The 27,272-nt window shown below is 38.8% G+C and overlaps 1 protein-coding gene across 4 annotated transcripts; it reads right to left on the reverse strand.

Moving 5' to 3' along the window:
- Positions 1–1,549: 1,549 nt before the first annotated feature.
- On the reverse strand, positions 1,550–27,272 carry ppm1ba (protein phosphatase, Mg2+/Mn2+ dependent, 1Ba). 4 transcript variants are annotated; one of them, XM_079472609.1, is made up of 7 exons: positions 26,788–27,272; positions 10,509–11,378; positions 10,167–10,284; positions 8,535–8,646; positions 7,670–7,727; positions 7,400–7,475; positions 2,516–2,757 (listed from the first exon to the last, which is right to left on the reverse strand). In XM_079472609.1, the coding sequence occupies exons 2-6, from the start codon at positions 11,361–11,363 to the stop codon at positions 7,437–7,439; spliced, it is 1,182 nt and encodes a 393-aa protein (XP_079328735.1). In that variant the 5' UTR covers positions 11,364–11,378; positions 26,788–27,272; the 3' UTR covers positions 2,516–2,757; positions 7,400–7,436. The 4 variants fall into 4 exon arrangements, with proteins under 4 accessions (XP_079328736.1, XP_079328735.1, XP_079328737.1 ...); XM_079472610.1 differs by lacking the exon at positions 7,400–7,475 and having other exon boundaries at positions 1,550–2,757; positions 26,788–27,269; XM_079472611.1 differs by lacking the exons at positions 7,400–7,475; positions 26,788–27,272 and adding an exon at positions 19,393–19,521.

The raw sequence follows: 27,272 nt of genomic DNA on the forward strand, positions 1-27,272 counted from the left end.
CTGCTCTCTCCACAGAGACATGCTGGAGCGCTGTCAGAGTGACCATCGGGTTCTTGGTCACCTCCTTGGACCTTCTTCCCCGATCACTCAGTTTGACTGGGCGGCCAGCTCTGGTAAGAGTCCGGTTGGTTCCAAACTTCTTTCATTTACATATGATGGAGGCCTCTATGCTCATTGGGACCTTCAATGCTACAGAAATGTTCTATCCCCTTCCCCAGATCTGTCCCTCGATACAATCCTGTCTTGGCGGTCTACAGTCAATTCCTTGTATTTGTTTGTGCTCTGACATGCACTGGGACCTCATATAGACAGGTGTGTGCCTTTCAAAATCATATGCAATCAACTGAATTTACCACAGGTGGACTCCAATCAAGTTCTAGAAACATCTCAAGGAAGATCAGTGGAAACAGGATGCACCTGAGCTAAATTTTGAGTGTCATGGCAAAGACCGTGAATAAATTTGCAAAGATTTCAAACAAACTTCTTTCATGTTGTCATTGTGAGGTATTGTTTGTAGAAGTTTGAGGAAAATAATGAATTGAATCCATTCTGGAATAAGGATGTAACATGATAAAATGTTGAAAAAGTGAAGCGCTGTGAATACTTTCCGGATGCACTGTAGATACAGCACATTTTTCATACTCTAGATGGATCTTTAAAGAAAAAAGGCATAGTGTTACGTATACAATAAATAAATATCACGGATGGCTGTTTATTGATCTGGCAAGCTGTAATCTGATTAGCTGTTGTAATCTAAAAAAAACCTCTTCTAGCAAAGGAACAAAAGTTCACATGGAAAACATAGCTCTTGGCTGTTTTACTGATACTTAAGGAATTAACAATCAGCATCAATTTTGCTTAATATAGTCAAAATGTTCATATCTATTTTTTCAAGTTTATATTTAGAAATTGGCTGAAATACAGTCTCTTAAAAAAGGTGCTACCAAAGTTTTTTTTACAGAAGAACTGAAAGATTCAGTCCAACATTCTTATAATATTGTAAAGAAGAGATTTCCAACAAATTGTGATAAAAACCTTTTTGTGAAACAGATGTTAAAGCGATTCTCCACACAAAAATTTAAAATTCTGTCATAAATTGTTCCAAATCTGTATAAATGTCTAATGAAAGATATAAATGAAAGATATTTGGAAGAATGTTAGCAACTGACAGTTCTGGGGCATAATTGACTACCATGAAAATTAAATCGAACCATTTTTTTATTATGCTAGTCAATGGTCTCCCAGAATTGACAGTTGCAAACATTGCTCCAAAAATATTTTCGGTGTTCAACAAAATAAATAAATGTATACAGATTTAGAACAATTTGAGGGTGAGCAATTCATGACAGCATTTTCATTGTTGGGCAGAGCATCCCTTTAAAAGTTCTTTATGGAACTAAAACTGGTAAACATAAAAGCACCCTTATTTTCAAGAATGTAAGCTGTAATGCAGGCCATATATAAGGAACTCTGTGTCTGCTTTATTAGCTCATCACCGCTGTAACTGAACAAAAGACACAAGACTTCTTTTTCCTTTATCTTTATTGTTCTGCTCAATGTCACCTTTCAGGTTCTGAGGCCAATAAGTACTGTCAATCGTTGAAAATATACTTGAGCAAAACCAACATTACACTTGTATAATGAATCAGAAAACAATTTGTGACTTCATCAAAGCTAGTATTTCCATGTTCACCTAACCAAAACAAAACACCACTTTACAATATACTCTGGAAAACAGGAAAAACAAAGGCAGCTCGCTGCAAGTTCACATCTGCGTTGTGAAAGTGATGCCAGATAGGAAAAGAAGACCTAGATATATAATACAGAGGGGAGCTGAGAAAAGCTGCGTGGCTTTGGTGGGCAGTAACAATCCCTTTTAGCCATCAACACCCACAGTTCATGGGTTACACAAGTACAAAACTTTAACAAACTCAAATGTGTCAAAAAAAGGAACTCGCACGACATCAGTCGCCACCAACACAGCTCTATTGCTTCTCACACGTTAAGCGTAAAGAACATTAATCTTGGGAAAAATAAAAAATATATATGAATTTATATATATATTTCTCTCTATATATTCTATATTCTCTGAAACAGCAGGATTAAAAGCTTTCGACAACCAATCAAGTGATAACCTGCGAAACGAAAGGTCAGTCAGCGCATGTTGAGAGGGGAAGGAAGGAAGCCGCATAAAGCCAACAAGCTTCAAACCTTTCCACACAGGTTACATAGTAAATGAAGCAATTCTTTAAAACATGTTCCACACACATTCATCAGTCAAATACATCCTCGCTTCAACTCAGTGATGATCCCCGTACCAGGGGCTGCAGTGGTATCGCATAGCCAAGTTTCTCCATTGCATCCTGGGCTCAGGGCATCTGTCAGAAGTCACTCGTTTGCAGCCAACTGAAAAAGGCACCACAGCACGTTTATGGGTCCAACCCACAAAAAAAATCCTTAATTTCAAAATGAACACCCACAGCCACCACAAAAAAGCAATAATTTTTTTTTTATTGTATGTGTATTTTGTCATTTAGTTGAGTTTTTTCAAACTGGAACTTTCCCTCTTCTATTAGAAAAAAAGTGTTTGTAATGCTTTTGGTTGAACGGTTTCCATTGTGTTGTGACTCTTGAAAGACTGTCCATTGAATCTCTTGGTTTCGCTGGAAAAAGGAACATGACTGATGTCTGTGTAGAGAAGAAGGGTTCTCTCCTTGGGTGGGACGACTACCAGGGGTCCTCAAGCTCCGCAGCACTCTGCAAAGAGTCCACATAGAGTACAAGATCAGTAAGCGCATATAATCACATTTGGTATTTTATTATAGCTAAACTGTAGGCTTTCCATTTCTTTGTCTAATACAGTATGCATTATAAGCACCAGTGATTTGATCATTATCACACAAAAAAAACAGGATTAAAAGGAACCGCAAACAATGGCAGAATTCTCAAGGAACCAAGCATTCATATACTCACTCACAATAACGGAGTAAAAAAACAGTATATAGAGTAAAAAATGTCCTTGCGCTATAGAATTGTTGTTCTTCCCAATGAAACCATTATGATGTTACACATCTGCCAACTATTTCAGAAAATCATAACGATTCGGACTGAGGGGGAAAATGTATGATACCCATTACCTAACAGAATTCTTTTTCAAAAACACATTTTTACAGCAGATTAACAATTTCCTGCCGTATATAATGTTTGTGTAATGGCTAATACTGAGATGTTGTCCATATATATATATATATATATACATACTGTATATAAACAGTATCTCACATAAGTGAGTACACCCCTCACATTTTTGTAAATATTTTATATGATCTTTTCATGTGAAAACACTGAAGAAATGACACTTTACATTGTAGCAAAGTTGTGAGTGCACAGCTTGTATACAAGTGTAAATTTGCTGTCCCCTCAAAATGTACAATTGTTACAAGGTCTCCGGTGTGAATGGAGAGCTGGTGTGTTAAATTTGGTGTTATCGCTCTCAATCTGGTCACTGGAAGTTCAACACGACACCTCATGGCAAAGAACTCTCTGAGGAACTAGAAAAATTGAATTGTTGCCCTACATAAAGATGGCCAAGACCCTGAAACTGAGCTGCAGCACGGTGGCCAAGACCATACAGCAGTTTAACAGGACAGGTTTCACATAAATATATATATATATATATATATATATTAGATAACTTAATGGTAATAAAGTAATATTAATTAAGAAAATTTATATTTGACCTTCAACCACAAAACCAGTTGTAAGTAGCATGGGTAAATTTGTGGCAATAGCTAACAATACACTGTATGGGTCAAAATGATTGATCTTTCATGCCAAAAATCATTAGAATATAAAGTAAAGATTATTGCGCGAAGATATTGTGTAAATTTCCTACCGTAAATATATAAAAATGCACCAAAATTGTGATAAAATTGGCTTGAAACATGCCTAGAAATTTCTGTCGCTGCTGCCTGCTCTGAGAATTACCCACTCAAGTTTGGTATCTATGTAAAGCATAACATTTCCGCTTTTCCACAACACATAACAGCGGGTGATTTTCTCAATATGTTTATTTTATCTTAAGTAAAAAAAATGTTTTCTTCTTTTTTTGCTTGATGTGTGCTGTGATTATTCGTTTTGTAAGGTCTGTGTTTAATACAAGCAAATGTCACTGGTGTCACCAGTTTCGAACTGGTGTTTTTTACATGTTGATTAACCGGTGGGAAAATTCCATCACTGAAACATCCCTAAAATGTCCCATTTCGTTACATCATAAATAATATTTTGGCAGAGAAGTGCGTGCCCCTCTGCTATGCAACTGCCCATATAACCAAAATGGCATGATCCCCATTGCATAACACAGACTGTGAATCAGGCTCCTCCTATCGAAGCATCGAATATCCATCTCATTTTCAAAAAAGGTACCCATAAATTGTGTTGTCATCGTTGTCTAGCAATACATTATATAATCACGCTCTTATTCATAGAAAGGCCTTTAAACTACTAAGGCGCTATTTGAAATGGCTGTATTGACAGGTCCAGTATAGATTGACAGCTTCTGGCTGTGGAGCGCGGCTCGACGCAAACGCAGTCCCGTCTGGTGTTCAAATGGCTTAAAGCCTTCGTCAGAATCTGTCAAACAGCGCAACATTATTAATTTCTCTTTTGTGGTTTAATGAACAAAAACACTTATGCCAGAAGGCACATTTTGTCAAGTATTTTGGCAAGCACAGTCTTCAACGAGTTAAATAAAGTCTTAAATGAATGAAAAGCGTAGCCAACAACAGGAAGCGCATTCGACCTGCGTTCTTAAACGTGCTGCTGTGACTCCTGTCACTAATGTGTATTTAGCGGTAAGGACTGTAAAGTGTTTGAGAACTTTATTCATTGTATATTTCCAACCCGTTAGGAATTATAATGGGTATGATAAATAGAAAAACATATTTAATAAAGACATCAGTTGTAAAGCCAACAATATTAGTATGTCGGATTCCATTCATAAATTGATGCTGTTAAAGAAACGTGTTGTTTCTACATTCATTTGGAAATAAAATGTGAAATTATTAGAATGTAAAAGTGTAGTTGTAAACATAAATGCTGTTTGTGAATAGTTAGTTAATGTATTTAATCGATTGACAGCACTGAAATAAACATGTTAAACTAAATAAATAGTGTAGGTTTAATTTCACCATACATGGGTGATTACTCGCAGTTAATCATGTGAATGAGAATGTAGTCATGTACCTTTAGTGACAACTACAGACACCTTGATAAACGTTATAAAAGAATGTAAACAACCAGACACCCAGAAGTTAACTGAATGATGAGCGCACAATCATGTATTCCTCACAGAGAGACAGCATCAAGCAAAGTTACTTTCTCAAACATTGAGCAGATCAGCAATACTGCCTGCACTTCATACAGCCTGGATCTGATGCTTTTAGTTTCACAGCTGGACCATCACGTAACATTCATGAGTCAAGAATACGTTATTCCTGACTATTACAATATGCATCTTATTGCTGATGTTTTGCAAGTTGCAAAGTTTGTTGATTCAAATCTTTAAAAGGCAATATAGGTTACATAAGATTTTAGGATTGTAAATCATTTATTGGCCTTGTCTGTACACTGGTCAACCACTAACACGCAGGATAACATCAAATCCAATTTAAACAGACCATCTGCATTCATTGACAGCCACACTCCTGCTCTGAAAATAAAGTAGCGAATAATCCACTGGATTTAAGTAATATTTAACAAGTACAGTATAACATTGTACTTTTGGACATTTTAACTGTACTACAAACGCTCAACTGATACAATCCGTACATTCTAGCAAGATGAAGTGATGTTGAAAATGAACTGCCTGTTCTACAAAACAACATTAGTATCAACTTACCAAATGAAACAGGTGGGCTGCAAAAATCAAAGGGTGAACACACATACATCATTATCAGAGGTGGAAAAAGTACAAAAATATTATACTCAAATACAGAACTCCTACTTTTGAGTACAAGTCAAATTACCAGTCATAAAATCAACTCAAGTAAAAATGTACTCAAAGTAAAGGTTACTTAGTTACTTTTTAAAAGCGGGAGGGGGACCTCTCCTGTTTTATGCAACACCAACATTGGCAATAGTGCCTAATTTCTTTATTAAAACGGGTTACAAGTGCACTTCAACAAACAAAAAATAGTTTTGTCCTGTTTTGCTACTGATACTGATTTGGCCGATCATTTACAGAGCATCCCTACTAACAAAAGAGGAGGCTGACGGATAGTCAAGCTTGCCACAGGCTATCACAGAGAAAAACACAGAGCTAGTCTACTTCTCACAACAAACCAACAAAACATTAACTATGAAAACAGTCCAACAGTCCAGACAACACCACCTCTATCTTTCTTTCAAGCATACACCCACACACAGGCATCTCTCAGATGTCCAGCTGGAGAGAAAGGAACAGATAGATGAGGAATGAAAATTCCTCTGCACCAACGGACAATTTGGATAGATTTTTAGGGCAGGTCTCACCGCAGGCTTTCCAGCATTCAACGAAGTGTAATGTATTCAAACCACACATTAATCGGTTACATCATCACATCATCATCATGAGACAAGCCTATGAGTACAAAGCTATTTACAAGGTATTAAATTAAACTTTGTAACTAATCACTTGCCGTTCGTCATCTATTCATATGCCAATAAATCTCACCTATTGTTGGGATGTGTTAGAAGTGTTTGTGTGATCTCAACCACTGTGCTTTGAGGCAGAGGTTCGTTTTCTGAGGTCATTACAGCTGCGGTGATCTGATCTGGATGTTTATCTCTAAATGCTATTAGGTAATGCATGAAGCGTGGTGTGTGATAGAGCAGGGGTTCCCAAAGTAGGTGTCGGTACCCCTGGGGGGGGGGTCGCAAGTCCGCGAGGGTGGGGTCGTATTTTTGACTATTCAGAAAAGCGTATTTAATCAATAAGTGTGACAAAACATACAAATATTAGTTTAGTTAAAAAGAAACCATGCAAATAAAAAGCCATCAGCATTTGGAATTTCCTACCCCTCGATCGTGACCCCTGAAGTGATTACGTCATATTACCAACCGCATTATGTTAGGTGCAGCAAGTCGATTAACAGCACAATGTTAAACATTCCAATTTGTGCATGCAGATCATTTGATGTTTATTTTTTTTAAATGAATGGGTGGATTTTTATCGTTCTAGGTTCTGTACACACACTCCTGACACACAGATATGTTAAACAACATTTAAAAGTGCCTTTTCTGGATTAGGTGGGCAATACATTTAGGTTGTGTTCATTTGTGTTGTCATTATGCGCATGTTTGGATAGACCTAATAAGTGCATGTGCGCAGTTGCGCGCAATGTTTGTATACTTTACCCACCTCCGAGAATAGTGGGGGACACGAGGCCCTGGCACTGTTATTTTGGGGGTCGCGGTCTGAAACGTTTGGGAAGCCCCTGTGATAGAGAGCTTAGGTAAGAATGAGTGAGGTGTGAATCATGTTAACGTCTCATGATGAGATGACTCAAACAGTTCAATTGGGAAGGTGGGATCTTTACACGTCTACCCTTTTATGGTAAGCCCTGCGGCAAAGCAGGCACCATCCTGGGAGATTCAAGACCTCTAAAAAAACTAGGCTGTGCATACTTACAGCATCCTCTTCTCTTTGGGGGATCAACCGTTTGTATGCTGCTTCAATAACACTGTGCCTGCAGTGACAAAAAACAGATACACTGTTACAGAAAATGAGTATACATTTAAAACTCATGCTTACAGAAGTTATTTTAGCCCCTTGTGGCTCTTGTAAAAAAATACAAAGGAATGACAAGGTGTTGCTATTGCTGTGCTTTAAGAATGTACAAATAAATAAAATTGGAAATGATTAACATTCGTCTGATTCGTTTTGGTGTTGCGCATAATGCTAACACTGTGCAGAGCATAGAACACAGGCACCTAGCATCTGTGTTTGCTCAAGAAATCTGCGTTCAGTATTTGTTTTTACTTTTTTAATAAAATTATTAAAATATGAGGCGTGTGATACAAAATGGACAAGACAATAAACTTAAAAGGATAGTTCTCTCATCATTTATACACCCTCTTGTCTTTTCAAACCTGTATGACTTTCTTCCGCAGAAAGCAAAATATATTTTGAAGAAAGTTGGTAGCCAAACAGCATTGGCCCAAGTCACTTCTATTCTATGGACATAAAGGCAATGCAAGTCAATGGGTGCTGGTTAACAACATTCTTCAAAATATCTTCTTTTGTATTCTGCGGAAGAAAGTGATACAAGTTTTAAATGAAAAGAGCGTGAGTAAATGATGACAGAATTATGATTGTGGGCTGAACTATGACAATGAATAACGTCTAGGAAACCTAAGAAAATCCTGGGTCAAGCAAGATTCTGGTTCAAGTTTGTTTGACAGTGAACCCACAAACATTTCAGGCTCCTTACACCACCCCATAATTGTACTTAGGCAGGTGTCAATCTATGCTTGCAAGGGTAATATCTACTTACTTGCTGGCAAGGCCGCCCCCTGGTGGGAGGTTAGTGATACTCTCTTGGGAAAGGATGCTCATGACATGTGCCAGCTCAGGCACGCCTTCTTCCCCTGCTTTCTCTATGAGCGCTGATGAGGACAAAAGATAAACCACAGGTTAAAGCTTGCTAAATATTTACCAAGTCCAGCAGCCAATGGAACACAAATATAACAGACTATCGAATATGTGACCTGGTTTATTTCGGCGGTGCCAACAAGAAAATGAGATCACATCAGTGGATACAAGTGCACTACTTCCAATATTTGGTATTATTTTAAAGAAAGAAATGGGGTAAATAGTGAAAAGCCTCGGAGGAGAAAAGAAACGCCAAAGGGAAGGTAACGAGAAAGGAATAAAAAAAACAGAGACATTAAGAGAGACAGACTGTAGAAGGAAACCATGTGGCGCAATTGGTCTGCTCTGGGCCGCTCTGGGTCTGTTGCCAGTTAGATGTTCAGCCAGCGCATTCCTCACCAGAGTAGCAGTGCTGACAACTCCCTCAGGCCCTCTAAGTACTCAGCCAAACATTACAACAACGTTAGCCCAACCTTTGCCCAATGCTCGTAGCCAAAAGTTTACATAACCCCCAAAACTAACAAGCACTTGCCAGAGTACTACCACGTCCAATGCAGAAAAAGAAAGCCAATGGAGGAAGAAAGTGAAATGTGTCAGGTTATTGAAAGATATTAAACTGGGAAGAGAGGAATATTATAAAGAAAGGGAGATAGGATAGTGCATTCAAGAACATGAGAAGATAATTACAAAATGTGGGGGAGGGAACATGGCATTTATTCTGAAACTAATGTGTGTTTTACAGCGACCCCAAAAAGTATTCTGACACTTTTAGACACTGAAAATGAAAGGAATTGCATTAATCAAATATCAAGGGTCATCTGCAAAAGAATGTTAGACCTTTTCTCAGAATTAATTTGACTGTATAGTCAGCTTTCGAACGACTCATAACTAAAAGATGATTTTTAGCTAGTCGGATAGCACAGGTGTTCTAGTAGTGTGGCTTTCAACTAGTAGTGTGAATTTCAACCAAATCAAAGAGTGACCTACAGTCATCCAACAGCAATGTGAAAGACTGACAGCATGATAAGACTTATGATAAACTGGATTTTAATCATAGTTTATATTTTTTTTTTTCTTAAATGCATGTACAAAAATTACTGTTGTATTGCTTAAAAGTGAACATAAACTTTTGTTGCCGTATTTGAGGTCTGAAAAAATAGAGAGCATCTTTTCTGTTATTTTGACATTTATCTCTAATTTTCATTTTATGCAAGAGCCGCTGACAGCCACAGAGTGTCCAAAAACGTATGAATTACATTCCTACTTGTGTATTAAAACCTAACAAAACTCTTTTTGTGCTGTGATTTTGTTTTAAAAGCGTAACTTCCTTCTTTCAAACAGCCACATGCCTTAATTTGTGAATGTCATTGCATTATGTAACAATTTTAAGTGTGCGGTTAGAATCCAAATGCTTTTGTGGGCCACTCTTAATAAACTGAGCCAAATATTGACTATTTATATTTTTGTACAAATGCTCCTAGACTCACAGTGAACAATCTAGGCATATTTATACGTGAATGTGTCTACTTCTCACCTTCCACGCGCGACTCAATGTACTTGTCCAACTCAGCTTCTTTCTTCACCGCCTCCTCTGACACCTGGGGTGCATTTGGCAAACAGACTAATACAATACTCATGTTATCTCGACTTCCCTGAAAGGAGAATAAGAGAAAGATCTAAAAAAAAAATCACACAAAAACACACTAAAAGTGTCACACAAATTAAATAAGTAAAGCAAAGTGTTTTGCTCTAACACATAAACAGCAGGTTAGCATTCACATCAGGGACCAACATGAGCTTCATTTAAACTAAAATTGAAGGTAACAAATCTCCATAGCATTAAAAGCAACCTTAAGGGGTATATAGGGAACCATACCTTGTGTAGACAGGTATCTACCACCTCGTTGCAAACTCTCTCCAGGTCATCCGCCACCTCCAGCCTCGATCGCACAAAGGCACACAGCTCCTCATTGCTCATCACATCCCAGATACCATCACACGCCAGCACCACAAACTCATCCTCCGCCTCTGACCGAGCGATCTCGAATATTTCCGGCTCTGGTGACACAAGCTGCTCCGTGGGACCCTTGCCCTCTACACACTTGTAGTCATAATCACCTAGTGCACGAGAAACAGCCAGCGACCCATTGACCCTCTGGATCATCACCGAGCCACCTGCATTTTGAATGCGTTCCTTCTCCCTTGGGTCGCAGGGTTTATGGTCCAGTGTAGAGAAGCAGACGTGAGCCTTGCGACAGAGAAGGGCACGCGAATCCCCACAGTTAATGAAATACAGGTGTTCGGGAGAGAGCAGTACAGCGACCGCGGTGGAGCCGCTGCGGTCCATCCCGTTCCGCAGGTCTGTGAAGCAGCGCATGTGCTCGTCGATCCTCAAGAAGCCGGCATGGATCCCTCTCTTCACCGCATCTATGGCTGGCGTCTCGGGGGCTGGAGCTCCGGCCTTCAGCAGTTCGTTTACCGACCCCACGCAGACGATGTGTTCCAACAGATGCTTGGAGCAGTAGTTAGCGACACGGGAGCCGGCGTGGCCATCGTAGACCGCAAAGAAGGACCAGTCGTCCAGACCGTATGGCAGGCCCAAAGAGGCAGTGTGTGCATCTTCCATCTCAACTCTCCATCCCTGCATACTGCTCAGGCCAAAACGCAGGCCGTTTCCCTCTCCGTGAGCATTGTGCTTCTCTGTTTTGGGCTTGTCCAAAAATGCCCCCATGGCTCAGGCCACCGTCTATGGAGAAAGAAACAAAAAGTTTTAGTGCAACAAACATTTGAGTAAACAACAAATATTTAAAATGTGGAAAGTGGGTTGTGGCACAACAGAAAACATGTTGAGGCCTACAGGTCAAGATAAAATGTTCCTTCACACTACATTAGTGATGTAGCACCACAATTATGGTGCACCTTCACATATTATGAAACAGGGTTTTTTCCTGGGTCGAAACTTGTCTTCGGTGGTAAATGACGACGTACGCTACTCTTGAACTCCGAATCCAATACTGACCAAAAATCCAATATAAATGCACCAAAAAATTTATAATTCGTTTTTTATTCAGTTGTTATTTTTTTGTTTTACAACCTTATCTAAGTTATATAATGGGGTATGAAATAATGCACCACAGATATCACCGGTCACTCACTTTCCTTATTCTTGCCCTCTTTGCAAAAAGCTGTATTTTGGCCTTCATTGATTTTTATTTGCCACACTTGATATATAATTATATCAGTAGACCATCATTAAAAACTATTATACCCATATCCCATACTTTGAATAACAAATCTTATTTCCACCATATACAAATTGAATTAGCAGCTAGCTAACAACTGATGATTTAATCTAGTTTTACCTCTCTTTTGTCTAAACAAATTTATTTTAAAGGTAATTTCTGAGTAAGTTATTTGATGGATTCAGAATGTGAGTCTCGTGAGTTCAGTGTTATCGCAGTTGTTTCAACCGTTCTATAAAATGAATCGGTTCAAAGGAGTCATTAGAACGCAAATCGAATGATTAGCAGACGCGATGTGTGTTTATCACAGCATAGGACATTGCAAAAGATCGAAGTTAACATGGAAAACACCCCATCGCTGGATAGGATTTGTTTTGGTTGTTATTGTCAGTTGGACAAGCGGAACTCTTGTCAAGAGAAAAAACCTGTTTTTGATTGCAGATTATCCAGGTAATTCAGGTATAATATTCCCCAGATGCGCCCATGTGAAACATGGATTCTGTCTTCTGTCTTTTTGTCATCATGTCAGTAGTTTTGATCGATGTGCGTGGAGGAGGTTCAGAAACCGGCATGTTGTGCTTCATTGAGCGATGTGCAAGACCGATCCGCATATGATAAAAAAAGAAAGGTTGGAAACCCGAATTAAAAATAGAGAAAGAAATATTGCAGCCATTTTGACAAACTACCACATATGGTCCAACAACGCCCACTGCAAAGTGAATACAAATCAGGAGGGTTTAGTCTTGGTGCTCAACAGATGGATATCTATTAATAACAAACTTTAAGTGAAATAAACATTTTGAGATTCTTGGCCCTGCAGTCTCAGAGTGGGTGTAGCTTCTGAAAAAGCAACAAACTGCAGCCCAGATAGATATTCCAATTGTCTGTGTATGGCTGTTTTACTGATGTGGTGTCTTTTAGACCAGCCAGCTAACATAGTGCTTACTGTACAAACCCAGATCCAAAGCAGCACCATATCTTAGTAAAAATGTATATTCACTTATTTAATTTAAAATATATCTCTTACGGTTTTAACGGCAAGATCTCGCTCTCACCGTGTTGCTAGTGTCCCCAGTAAGCACTTCATTCGTTCATCAGTAGTGTAATCCCAATTGATGTGATTGCAGAGAGTACACTTCTCACCCAGTAGGAAGATTAGATTTGCTCTCCTCAGATAACATTCCTATTAAAACTAGAGTCAAGCTGTGACATGCACCCGTCTAGACTATTCCTAATTTCTAAGTGAATCATATTTGGATAACCAATTGTGAATGTTTTTGCTATCAAGCATGTCTGCTGATGATATGAAACCGCTTTGGTCACCAAAGTGTGACTTGCTTACAAATACTGTAATGTTGGTCATCCAAATATCCCCCACATATACAAAGCAGGACAATACGGCATTGTATCTTTATTTAGTATTGTCATTAGGGCTGCAACAACGAATCGATAAAATCGATAAAAATCGATTATTAAAAATGTTGGCAACGAATTTCATTATCGATTCGTTGTATCGCGCGACTATAACGCGCGCCACATGTTTGAGTGGCGTGAGCGTGGCGTTTCTGTTGCGTGTCAGCTCTGTGGCGGCTGCGTCGTGTTTTCTGTATCTTTGCACACCAGCACCGTGCCTGACGCGGCGCTGGCGCGCTGCTGCTGCTATAGGTGACATAGAGGGAGGCCGCCGACAGACAAGGGTCTTGTATTCACGACATGTTTAAACTTTTTTCACATAACCTACACCTTCCAAAATCCGAAAAATGAGTAAGTAGGCTGTCTGTTTATTTAAATAACATTTCCAAATGTTTTGTAGCTTTATTACCTGATGTTGGACCGTCACTCAGATGACACACTAGACTACGTTGTTATTGTAGTGTGTCATATTTTTTTCCTTTTTTAATCACATTGTTAAGAGCATAAAAAACAAAAATAATTCAGTCACCAATACATTTTGGGGTTTAATACGAACCACAATTCGTATTAAGATGATTCTCAGATATGTTATTAAAGATGTAACGTAATCAATTGATGCACGAGTTTACTTTATGCAATATGTGTTTAAGATGGACATAAATTAATATTCCCATTCAATGCAATGTATCTTTTCATTGGATATAGCCTAAGCATTTTCTTGGAGGAAGATTTTATGGAAAAAAGTAGTTAATTGGAGTATTCATTTGCAACATTTTAGTAATAATATCTCATACTTAATAGGAATATTAATGTATAATTTATTTCAATATTCACTTGTTGTTTCTCCAAAAATGCATTATAAACATGATTTAAGTCCTGATGTTTTCTACAGTGGACATGTAAACCCCGTAACGTGTAGATGTTGGTTTAATGAAATTCAATTTGAAAATACGTTCAAATAAATGATGATTAGCTTTCAAACATCAAAATGGCATTCATTAATATGTATTCGTGTACAAAATTACATATAAACATCTTTTCCTATTCTATTTTGCCTGGAAACGCTTCCAACACGCTTGCGTGTCTCGTGAAAAATAGGCGTCGATTCAATTCCTAGCATGCACGCGTTTTCCGTGCGGCTCGTCTCACGCAGGCAGTGTGCAAGCTCTAACCTGTTAACATGGGAGCCGATTTAAAAACGGTCACGCCAGGCTTCTGAGACGCTCACGCCACGCATCTAGTGTGTCACAGGACTAAAAAAAGTTGATCGCGCCGCGCAGCATAGCGGAGAAAAAATAAATTAAAAAAGCAGAGCGGAGGTAGAGGAAAGACCATCAGAGAGACCCGAAAAAATTCCAGAAAAAAACAGCAAACCATGAGAGGCTTCTTGATGGGAAATGCATCATGTAAACCACAGCCAGCTGTAATAATAATATAATAAGTAATAATAAAGCTTTTGAAATATGTTTTGCAATGTCAGTTCTATTTTTCAATAAAGGGTTGAAAATGAATGCTTTTAAAAATTTGTATCCGATTCATCGATTAATCGAACAAATAATCGACAGATTAATCGATTATTAAAATAATCGTTAGTTGCAGCTCTAATTGTCATGTAGTTGTCCTTCGGACATGTAAAATTGTCATTCACTTCTCAAGAGTAAAAAAACATACAAAAATGACATTTCATTAAAATTATAATATAAATCAATATGATAGTTTCAGATTTAGATTGGTCAAGTTTGCTTCTAAGCATTTAAACTAGTGTCCGCTTTGGCTGCCTGAATTTGGTTACAGGCCTACTCTTTAGGGCTTGGGAAACGATTAGTTATTAAACGATTAATCGGGCGGTTATTTTAACCATTAGTCGACTAGTCTAACGACACATTTGCCGACTCGTCTATCGATAATTTTTCTACTGCTCGATTAATAAAAACCAAAATCTATCTCAAAAATACCACAAAAATTCTTAATAATATACTTTATTATACAACAGTTTTGCACAGCAAAACATATTCTGCTTTACACAAAAAAAAGTTTTTTACTGTTATACGAAATGAAAGGCCAGCCTGTTTAGCAGCTAAAATATGACGTCGACGACGCATCGCTACAGGCCTAATACTCTTAGCGACTGCTATAAAACAAAGGCAAGCAGTAATTATTATTAGTGTTAAGGCTGCTAGTTAACTTTCTATGCACATAGCACTGGTGCTAGAGAGGTTTAAAGGCACGGCACCGAATGAGTCTCTGTCTATCTTCAGCCTTCCATAGCACATAATGCGCAGCTACCCTCTCAACGTAATCCATGTCCGCCATTTCGCAATTAGACGGGAGCCGCCTGCCAGAAGCCCCTCCCATGATACGAATTCCACGCGCGAATGAAGCGAGTAAACTCAAAATGTTCAAGCGTCCAACTACACTCGAATAGCGTGATTTACCGCGTTTGGTGTGAACACTATTAGCAGTGTGGAAATATTTTAAAATCAATGACGACCCACGCATGGCAATCTGCATGCTTACGTACTTGGTTTTGCCCTTTGGAGGTTATTGGACACTGTGAAATTTGGGCTTTGAAAATTTGTGATACGCACATACGATTGATACATTTTTTCATAATATGAGTTGAAGTTGTAAAAAATAAAGATGCTGATATGTTCATTAGTCTCAATGTGTTGTTCTTAGAAAATTGCCACATTAAAAAAAAAACACAAAAAAACTGTACAACAGGCATCGGTATCAGCGAGTACCAGGGAAAAAATACAGTACTTGCACTCAATCCTTAAAAAGTGGTATCGGTGCATCCCTACACACAAACAAGCACAACCACGACAAACGCACTTTACACAAACACGCAGCTCTGTCTAATGCACATATTCTTATTATTCTACATATGTCGCACTGTTTGTTTTTTTCAAGTCTAAAATTCTCTCACTTGCCATTACAAAACATTAATTTGATCCGGACAAGCGTTAATGTCGAGCCCTGCCACGTATAACCAAAAACTCTTATTTGCATCTTTAGCTTCATTTGTTAAACATTAATATTTTTAATCACATTAAGCTTAGGGTGTGTGCAGGGCAAGACAGAGAAATGTGTTACTTCCACAGAGGAGGATATTTAGGGAATATCAGTAACCAAACAGATCTCATCCCCCATTTACTGCCATAGAATATAAATATAATATTTTGATGAGATCTCTTTGGTTACTGCCATTCTTCCAAATATCTTCCTTTGTGTTCAGCAGAACAAAGAAATGTATACAGGTTTTGATTAAAACCTGAGGGTGAGTAAATGATGACAGAATTAGAATTTTAGGGTGAACTGTTCCTTTAATCACATTCAATTCATACTGCAAGCCCACAACTCATACGTGCAAGAAACAGTGACTCTGTAATGGTCACTAGATCTGGCCGTTAAACACTGATAGATTACAGACCTCAGAGCAGCTATAAGCAGCTTTGGCTAACATGCTCCAGTAAGAACATTACAAATACCCAGGAATAGAAGTCTTGTGTAGTTTTACCAAAGCCAGTGGCTTGCTGGGAAAGAATGACCAGACTTAAATTTAGTCTCAACAGAAATTGCAGAACTAAATCAATTAGATCAATATATTACATAGGACAAATGTTGCATCATAGAAAAGAGAAAGCAGATTCAGCCCCAAGGAGAGACAACAGACAAACTTATTTAAGTTTTTTATTTAAAGTATTTATTTATCCCAAAAGGTCCCATTGAGATGTAGTATCTCATCTACCAGGGGCAGCAAATCAAGACGGTCATTTCAATAACTTTACATGGCTAGCAAATTTCCTTAATGCAATTTAGCATAATAATGACTGGACAATAAAATCAACTTCCTTATAACAGGAAAAAAATGTGTGTGTATGTATTGTGTAAAATATTTGGAAAATAGGCTCAAGCTACATTTACAACAGATTATTAATGATTTAAAGCCCATGGAAAGAAGTGTTAACTAAATGAAATACATCATCAACATCATATTGTGAATATGAACAGAACTGTACTCTGTTCCCCATAGAGTCATGTAATTTAAAAAGGTTGGATTTGAGTCCAACCAAGGGACTTTAAAGTGCCGTTCCCTGTGATGCCAATTTTCAAACTTTAGTTAATTTGTAATGTTTAAAAAAATCAGCAAAACGATAAAGCTCAAAGTTCAGTGTCAAGCGAGATATAGTCTTTAACAGAATTTGCTTTTCAAGGACTACGGAGAACAGCTGTTATCGGACCACAGCCCTTTACTTCCCAGGTACATGATGTCACTATTTCGAGTTTTTGAAAAACCACTGCCCAAAGGAATAATCCAAAAAGGGGGCGAGGCCTTCCTTAGAGAAGAACCACTGGAGTAGTGTTTAGTTATCAGAGATGGTTAACATTTAACTGAGCTACACACTTTATTACTTTCACTTCCATCACAGTCCTACAGCTGGTAGTAAGAATTCAGCTACACACATTCTAAGATAACCAACGATCTAGGGCTGCAATGATTTCTTGAGTAATTCAAGAAATTAGAAAGCAAAAAATCAGAGGCAAGCTTTTTTTAATCCATTTAACTACAGTACATACGGTCCACCGTGTTTCCCCACGGACCATGATTACTGCCGCACAGCCTCAAGACTCTGGACATGTTATGTAAACACAGAAGACGCTGCAGAATAAATTAAAGAACTTCCGTTCCGTATCATTAAACTAAACGTTTAGGACTTCAGCCGGCAAAGTTTATCCTGTCTGAATAGGGCGAGTCACAGTACGTTTTATCTCCAAAGGCTGAAAGCGTTTTTTGTGGCTGTCCGCCTAACAGAGCTATACAGTGCGACATATAACTATGTATTTACCAGTGAAGCACGCATGCAATGCAGTTTGGCAGGTGCGTAAAACAGAGCCGCTTGTTTGTTTGAAGCGTGTTTGTCATTTATAGCACCGCTACTTTTCTTAGTTATAGTCTTTTTTGCGAGTGACACTTGTTGTCTGGCTGCATTGAGTCCATATAACTAGATCCAGACTTGTGGATGCCGAATCCTGTTATTTAAACATGCCATCTGGCTGATCTGCATGTCAACACGCATGATTCTCATGGATTTGTCCATGTCTGCGCTGTATGAGGACATGAACTTCATCTCCAGAGTTGCTCTGAGAGTTTATTTCAGAACATTTTACTGAGTGAAGCCATCACACACTGAAAAATAAGCATTCCCAAGACCTGCCAAAATAAAAGTCTGGTAAACCTCTGTAGTTTTGTGTGGACAAATATATTTTAAACTGAAATATACATTTAAAAATATATTAACTGATGAAGTGAAGTTGACGCCATTGTACTGTTTATTGCTAAAAGCCAACGCTTATGAATCCACGTGCAATGACAGGGAACGGAACGACCAATCACAACAACCTGAGAAGCGGAAGCTCGCTGATATGGTGTGGGTTGGACATATTCAGACACACGCTCTAAGCGGGGAAAGAATCACGACAGACTGGGTCAGCTTTACCAATCAGAGCGTTTCGGAAGGAGGAACTTTATAGAAATCAGAAAGAAACCTATCTTTTTGTGAGAAGAGGGATAGCGCTGAACAATAGACTTTGAAAATGTGAAATATAAAGCGTTTTTTTTTAAACATGAACATCCATTGTTAAACACCCAAAAACAATAAAATCTTCGAAAACAGCCAAAGAACGGCACCTTTAAATGGTCATGTGGTCTTGACAAGCTGAAAATAGGTTTAAATGACACACAGAGGGATCCTGGTTTGTACCATGGAGACCCCGCTATTGCTCAGCAAGCTGCAATCGAGTCATGTGTTATGCCATGATGTCACAGAACCGCATGTCTAGGCATCTGAGCTTGCCACACCTCACATCTATTGAACTATAAATAAACCCAGATAGGATTGCATGCAAACCCCCATCCACTTATCTAAACCTTCAGCTTTGAGGTCACTTTTCAGTTTCCATCAATGGGAAGCAGCATATCCCTAAACCTCCTCTATAAACCGCGATATAGATCATCTTTTACACGACAAAGCACATGTACGTGTAATGCATATGTAAAACTGTACATAACATTAATGTATTCATCCATGCTGTGAATTTTACCTTCTTGGAGACTACTTTTCTATCCTCTCAAATTTTCGTTGGAAACAGCATTCAGCACCTGTGCTTTGACTCCGGATCTGCCACGCTTTGATCATGCGCTCTGTTTAGCATCACAGTAAACAGAACAAGGCCAGATGACAATAACTCATTGCCTATGAATGTGCGAGGATCCACAGGGCACTCTGTGCCAAAGCACTAATACAAACAAATAAAACATCCAGTAAATGCAGGAAGTGGGCTAGACCTTTGAAAAGGGTTTCAACATTAGGACCCATCAAAAGAAAGAAACATTAGGGATTTATTCAGCCTTGTCATATCGCCCAGCACTTCAGGCCACCTGTGACAAACACTGACTTTCATCCACCATCACCCACACAATTCCTCATCATTAGAATCATAACAGACTACCAATGAATTTGAAAAGGTCAGCATTCAACAGAAACTGCTTTTGCGGTGTGCCCATGAAAAGGCGTTGCAGATCAAGCAATCACAAGGTGCGCACTTTCATAACAACCCTCTTTAATCGAGCAGGCACCAGTCTTAAACCTGACCAGATATTCGCGGAATAACGGATAACTCCCAGAATTCTATTAAAAACCATCTTTACCAGAGTCATTTTGTGACCATAAAAATAATCCTTACCTGACCGAACGTTGGCCTGTTCACCTGTTACACATCTAGACGACTGGTTGCTCATACAAGATTTCCACATTCCAACGAAGTGAAGAGAGGAGTTCAACACACTCCTGAGATCTTTGGTACTGCAATGATGTAACCATTGGACCACTGTCATATGTTCCGTTTCCATGCCAACAGTGCCTGGAGTGGCAGCTAAGAGAGTGGTTTCTATGGTAACAGAGAGCTTCAACAGGGCACTTCAGTACATCTTTTTTGTGACCCTTGGATTTGCAAGTGCAGCAAGATATCTGATAAACAAAACTAACATTGCAAAGCACATTTAAATACAATAGTGCTTTTACACAACTTGTTTGTGTAATTATTTAACAATATGTCAAACAAATAAACACACAATCACATGTCCTAAAAGCTTCCATTTACACCATGTGCTCCATGCATTAAAAAATATTAAGTCAAGTGTCAGAGTCCCTAAACTGGCACTGAGATGTGTACTTGTTGTGTTGTCTTGTTTATTGGACCCTAAACAAATAGCATTATGTCAATACAAGAGCAGCTGTATAATTAGAGTAAATTTACAGACAGGAGACACAAGTCCTTAACAGGCCCTTTAACGTACCACGGTGTTTTATATCCATAATTCTTCTGGCAAAAACTAATTTTACACTGAAACAGTGCCATGCCAAAACAAATATCAGTATGCACCATGACACATGCCAGGCAGATTCATTTGATATCCCAAGTCCTATACAAAATGCAGGAAGATCCTCTAAACAAACCATGCAGCTATACATTTCATAAACAAGTAACTGTCCTTAGCTGCGTTTCTGTGCAGGTCAAATGAGGACAGGTCACATGTTATACAATGATGGAACAATTTGATGGACTACATTTCGTTACACTGTACTTGTATATGTGTAATGACAATAAAAGTTGAATCTAATCTAATCTAAATGTATAGGGATATATTGGATTGGATTCAATTTATTGTCATTACACACATACAAGTACAGTGCAACGAAATGTATTAATAGCGTTTGACTGCATGCTAATAATGGTCTGGAAAACAAGTTAACACAAAAAGACTTACTACAAATAAAGTAGCTTGAAGAGAAATTAAGGTACAGAATAAATTCTCCATGGAAGTTTAAACCGTAATATCACACTAAAAGTAACATGATGCAGAATAGTGACGGGCATTTTTGTTCATATTTCATTTCGAGTGAAGCATCTTGTCTACCCTGTCAGTGTTTGATGATAAAGTTTCTTACGTAGATCTGACAGGAGTGGTCTCAGCTGACAATTTGTGTCCAAATACACTGGTGCAGAGCAGGATGAGCATTTTTAATCCATTCTAATGAACTTGAGCGCATGTTCACGTGGCGCTTGCGGAGCAGGGGGACTACTCGCTTTGCTCCTCGAGGCGCCACGCTCAGCTTTCATGGGAAACGTTTTCCATTCTCCGCAAGCGGCTCAAATACATCACTAGAACCCATTATAAACAAAAATTCTGTGCCCACTGGATCCAGCGAGAAGAGATGCAACAAATACCTTGTTTGGTTTCTGTTTGCTTTGCCACATTGCATCATGCTACTCGCATGTGTTGTAGACGGTGTGTAAGATGGTAACAAATCAAGCTTATAGTAGATTTGGATGTTTTGTATGGGGCGTGGTGCTGCAGATTTTGCACTTGACTGTATTTTAAGTAAAGTTTATCAAAGTGAAACCAGGCAATGCTGTGAGCTTTCAATATGCTCTTCTTGGACTCCAAACTCTCGAAACACAACCAATTAAATTAGGGATGCTCCGATCCACCTTTTTTGCTTCCGATACCGATTCCGATACCTGAGATTCAGTATCGGCCGATACCGAGTACCGATCCGATACTAAGGTAAAAATTTTAAAGTGCACAATTACTTAATAAACTATGTGCATTGCTGTGCAAGACATCAGGCTCGACTTAACATAAATTTCCTGACCCCGTAAAACAAAATAACAAACTAATGATTCACAAATTTAGTAAATAGTTTATTAAACCAGCACCGGTGCAAAACAAATGAAAAATAAAACAAAAGTGTTCACTATCTTTGGACAAAAGACATTCAAAATTAAAGTGCAAATTAAACAGCTGAATATAACAACAGCTTCACTAGCTTGATAAACGGGTATAAATAAATGGAAACAAAATCTCTTAATAATTTTTAAGAAAGTGCAAAAATAATTAAAAAGTCAATTCGCAAAAAAAAGCTGCTGAAATTGAGCAAAAAAGTAATAGCTTTACTGCTTTAGATATTCAAAATAACATGAATCAGATCTTTTTAATGCTTTAGTCACTAAAGCAAAGTCCACTTAACTAAACTAAAGTTTAGTGAAAATAAAATTTAACATCCATGGATGTGTGCGGTTAAACTTAAAAGCGACACGGGGGACACGTCGCAGCTCCAGATATCTGTTGTAAAACTCACCGCATTGACATCTTCAATTTTTTCGGATATGTGTTTGCTTTTTGACTTTTCGGTACAGTTCAAGGTAGAGTTAAATATTTACGCTTCGGCGTGTCGTACTGCGGCTCCAGGTGGTTTATAAGGAGTCTGAAGCCATTATTCGCAACGACGGACAGCGGTTGCCCATCCATAACAATGAAAGCGGTGGAACTTATTGGCGTAGCTGTTGTAAAATAACTCCAAATGACAGATATTTTGGCTCGCTCCATGCTGTTCGCTGCTATATGTTCACTTGTTCACGTGCACTACGTACAGAGCACGTTGCTAGCGTATGATGTCGCACGTTGCTAGCGTATGATGTCACACGTTGCTAGCGTATGATGTCGCACGTTGCGCAATGCGCAGCCGCCCACGAGAGAGTTTTAGCGCCGGTGTCTCCATGAACTTTTACATCGTCTAGCACAAATTTTATGTCAGATCGGGTATCGGTGACAAATTGCACCGATACCCGATCTAGAATTTTATTACGTATCGACGCCGATACCCGATACGAATATCGGATCGGAGCATCCCTAAATTAAATCTCTGGGTACCACCCGAAACGGCAGCATAACCAATCATTTTATTTAGAAAATGTTTTTATAGAACCAAACGATCATCGTTTTCATCATAGATCGTTGCATCCCAGGACTCAAGTCCTCTTGCCCATAATGCAAAATGTCAATGACTGTCAGCCTCAGTCCTCATTCACTTTGCAAGTGAAAAAGCAAAATATAAGCCACCAACCAATGTCTTTTTTTATACTGGGTAATGACAGATATAGATTCAAGGTGTAGAACATGACTTTGTGCGATCTTCCTATAATTAATCAGCGTTTGCAAACAGAAGCCTAGGTTCAAAGGGATTCAAGATAGTGGCCTTAACAAGCTCAATTTGATAATCCACTCATGAGATGCATGCAGTAGCTGATTAGCTACTGAGCAAAAGCTTTCAAGACATTAGAGGTCCTGCAAACAATGGTCCCAGGCAGCCCATTTAAAAATGCAGTAAAGAACAAGCAAAGCTTGTAGCCATATATCATCCTAATGCTGCTTTCACACCAAGCGCGAATGAAGCGTTAAGCAGGAGTTATTTCGATGTTAAGTCAATGCAAAGACGCAATAGACCTACTTGCAGTGTGATTCGCACGAATGAGGCGGTGCAAATTACGCCAATTGAGCGTTCGCATGATTCGCCGGAGTGAATTCTAGTAGGGACGTGATTATGACATAGCGAGCGGAGGCAGAAATCCGAAACAAAAATTAAGGACTGTTCCTCCGAAGGATCTGATGGACCCAGACACGGCGCCGAACGAGTCTACGTCATTCTTCAGCCTTCCATAGCACATAATGCGCAGCTACCTTCTCAACAAAATCCATGTCAGCCATTTCGCAACGAGACTGGAGCCGCCTGGCAGAAGCCCCTCCCATGACGCGAATTTGCATCTGTAATGAAGCGAATTTCGTGCACGAATGATGCAAGTAAACTCTAAATGTTCAAGCGTCCAACTACACACAAACAGCACGATTTACCACGTTTGGTGTGAACACTCTATAAGAACAGAACAAATGGGCCTTTGATTGATTTGATTAATTACACTGCAGAATTAAAGTAAAGTTAAGGAAATCCTATTGTGATTAAGAGAAGAATGTGTGGTAATTGTTTGCATGGCCAAAGCTCAAAATAAGTATGGCAGTTCTGATTCATCAATGCATAATCAATAAATATAGAGTTTTGACATAAGACGTTTAAGATTTTTTAATTAATTGGTATTTTTCTAACTCGGCAAAGGATGACCTAAATGAGACCACGTTTTCAAGATCCTCATAAAAACAGTGTACACATTTCTATTTTGAGTGCATTCTACAGCTCTGGTTCGAAGCTTGACAATATTGTGCCATTATTAAGACATGAACCAGGTGTTGTACAAATTTTGTACAATAAAAGATGCAAGGACAAATATTTTGTACATTACATGTTTAATTGACATTAATTGACAAGAGAATGTTCTATACCTCACTTTGGCCCAGCTTTCTTAAATAATTATGCCTCCTTGACACAGATAATGCCCTCCTTTTCAGCTAATTTTAGATGTCTTTATATCTCCTTTTCATCTCAAAGAAACAACTACAATGTTTGAAACTTTTGGTGCAGCTGCAATGTAACTTAGTTTTTAGGGATGACAAATCTTGGAAAACAGAATTTTTGAAAAAATGATTCAGACCATCTTCAAAATATAACAATTGCGTACAATGTGCAAAACAGCAATTCTTTAGCTTTTTTAAATATCCGCTTGGTCCAAACTATCTTTCCATATTTTTTGAGAGACTTGAATGATTACATGGCCCTTTGTGTCATTGTACACCGTCTTTTCAGCAGATACATTTGATCACCTTCCCCTTTTTAGGGAAAAAGTAACCATTGGCTCCAATAGAGGAAAAACACAGGCGCCAAATGTTTTTCTTAAGAACCACATAACATGAACTAACATTTTTAAATGAAGTACTTTGTGTGTACATCTTCACTCTTATAGGTTTTGCTCACATGATTTTTTTTTTTAAATAGTTTTACCTCATAAGCAAGGCCATACAGAATCTGCACACTTTCCATTTTAATTTTGCACTAAATTTTGGTGGAAATCGGTAGAATTCCATTCAATAGTATTAAAAGTGTTTACATGTGTTCAAATAGTCTTAAACTTCTGCTTGTCTATATTTGAATGCAGTTGATAGTAGACTTAGTAGATAAATCTTAACAAGAGAATTTGCATGTCGTTTGTTCTCGCATTGAACGGATTTGAAATCATCCAGTGGTTCCTCAAGTAATAAGACGGATAAATTACGTTCCCTGAACTTCTCCGTGGTTAGTTTAGTTTTAAACGTCTCAAATATAACATTGTTCGTACTCGGGCTCACTAAAAATCTGTCACAGCGCATATTAGTACTGGTTCATGTTTTGTTTGTATATTTGTCAATAAGCGCTGAAATACATGGAATTTTCTGTGGCGATCTGTGGGCGCTTATTCCTCGCTGCCTTATCAGGCTCTGGTGCGCAGCAAAGCCCAACTGCTGGTGTAACTGGTCGCACTACTCCTGCTACAAGGCATGGGAGTCAGGCGCTCTTACAAGGAGCCTCTAGAGCACCTCTTGGTGTCAGGGGGTGATGTTTACCTGCACAGCTCGCTCTCTCTCTCTCTCTCGTTGGCATTCGGTACACAGAATTTTTTCCGCTGTGATCTCAGCAAAAATATAACTAAAAAAAATTGGTTTTATTGTTTTTCATCAACCGTTTTATTCGCAGTCTGAAGCCCTGTTTTTATTGTAATAGGAGGTGCAAAAATGAAAACATTTATCAGCTACAACAGACTCTCATGCGATGGCTTAATTTACACTGAGGTAGCACATAATCCAGACAAGTATACTCGAATACTACTTTGTTGTGGACATTTTTGCAATTGTTCACGGTGTATAATCTAGAGAAGAACCACAATCTTGTTCATTTAAACATGGTTTGACTACATCATCGTGTCTCTTTAAATCCAGCCAAGAAGCAAAAGCACTAGTTCTCTTTTCAAGCACAAAGTTTGGCCACAGGTTCTTTATTGCTGATGCTTTGGTGCTGACCGGAGCTTTGGGGGTTAGAAAATCAGACAAATAAACGTAGTTCAATAATATAACATATGGAAAAGATACATTGCTACCCATCTTTATAGCATTTATAATGTTGCATGTAACATAATTATCATAAAACAAACCTCACGATACAAGGTCAACCAAAAAGTGCCTTGTAACCCCAACAATTAAAACATCTTAAATCTGGGCAAATGTAAAATGCAGGCAAATAATGCTTACAACTGGCTACGGGAACATATTCATTTCTCTCTTTTGAATATTTGTTCCCTGAATATGTCACTTTAATCACAGCTTGATTTATTTACTGCTACATACGTGGGTGTAATAAGCCCAGACTTACATGTTACAACCAATATTCCTCCCGAGTGAGTTAACCTAATGGCAGAAGTGTGCCACCAGCCAGGGCATGATGATGCTTTTGGGAAACGCAACCCAGAGAATTCCTAGTTGTACTTGATAACCGCCCGAGACAGTATTTTAGGGGCATTAAATCGAAGCCCAAAAATGAAGTCTTGTTAGGCATGGGAAAGGCATCAGTGCTGCACAGACTACCGTAAGAGAAAGTGCAGCAGTTACAACAACAAGTCCAGCCCGGTAGATAACGTTAGCTTGCTACTTATTCCGAGAAAAGCGATGTCACTTACGTTTCTCAGGTCGAAATATCCCCTCCAGAAGACGCCACGTTCCAGGCTGCCGTCGAGTTTACCTTTCTTATCGAAAATCGTCTCCCTAAACATCTAAAGAATTGGGCCGCGAATGATATTAGCTCGACTCGACTAGTGCAGCTAAAGGTAAACCCAGCTAGCTGGCTAGCTAATGCGGTTAAATTCACACGGTCAGTTCTGCCCTCAGCGGCTCTCGGTTGGGCTCGCGAGCTTTAGCAAACATCTTTGACAAAATGTTTCACCTTGACTGAAGTAAACTATGAGTGCGACCTCGATGTTAGTCGTAAAGGCCGAATCGGTAAAGAATTTCGAGTCGTGCTAGCTTTTCTAGCTACATGATAGAAACAGGTAGGTGACGTGCACTACTCAGTGCCATTGACGGCCGCGCGCCCGAGTTCTGTTTGGTAGGAGGGGCCATAGACTATGGGCGTGCTATCTCCTCTGCTGATGCTGCCATCAAGGGC

This window comes from Barbatula barbatula, assembly GCF_947034865.1.
Source record: "Barbatula barbatula genome assembly, chromosome: 14".
NCBI lineage: Eukaryota > Metazoa > Chordata > Actinopteri > Cypriniformes > Nemacheilidae > Barbatula > Barbatula barbatula.

What these genes read in the sequence shown, in the direction of transcription:
- ppm1ba (XM_079472609.1), bottom strand. Translation starts at nt 11,363, where the DNA reads ATGGGGGCATTTTTGGACAAGCCCAAAACAGAGAAGCACAATGCTCAC. An exon ending in TAGATACCTGTCTACACAAG is followed by an intron (nt 10,285 to 10,508) that starts GTATGGTTCCCT and finishes TTCTCCTTTCAG; the next exon opens with GGAAGTCGAGATAACATGAG. An exon ending in GGGGGCGGCCTTGCCAGCAA is followed by an intron (nt 7,728 to 8,534) that starts GTAAGTAGATAT and finishes TTGTCACTGCAG; the next exon opens with GCACAGTGTTATTGAAGCAG.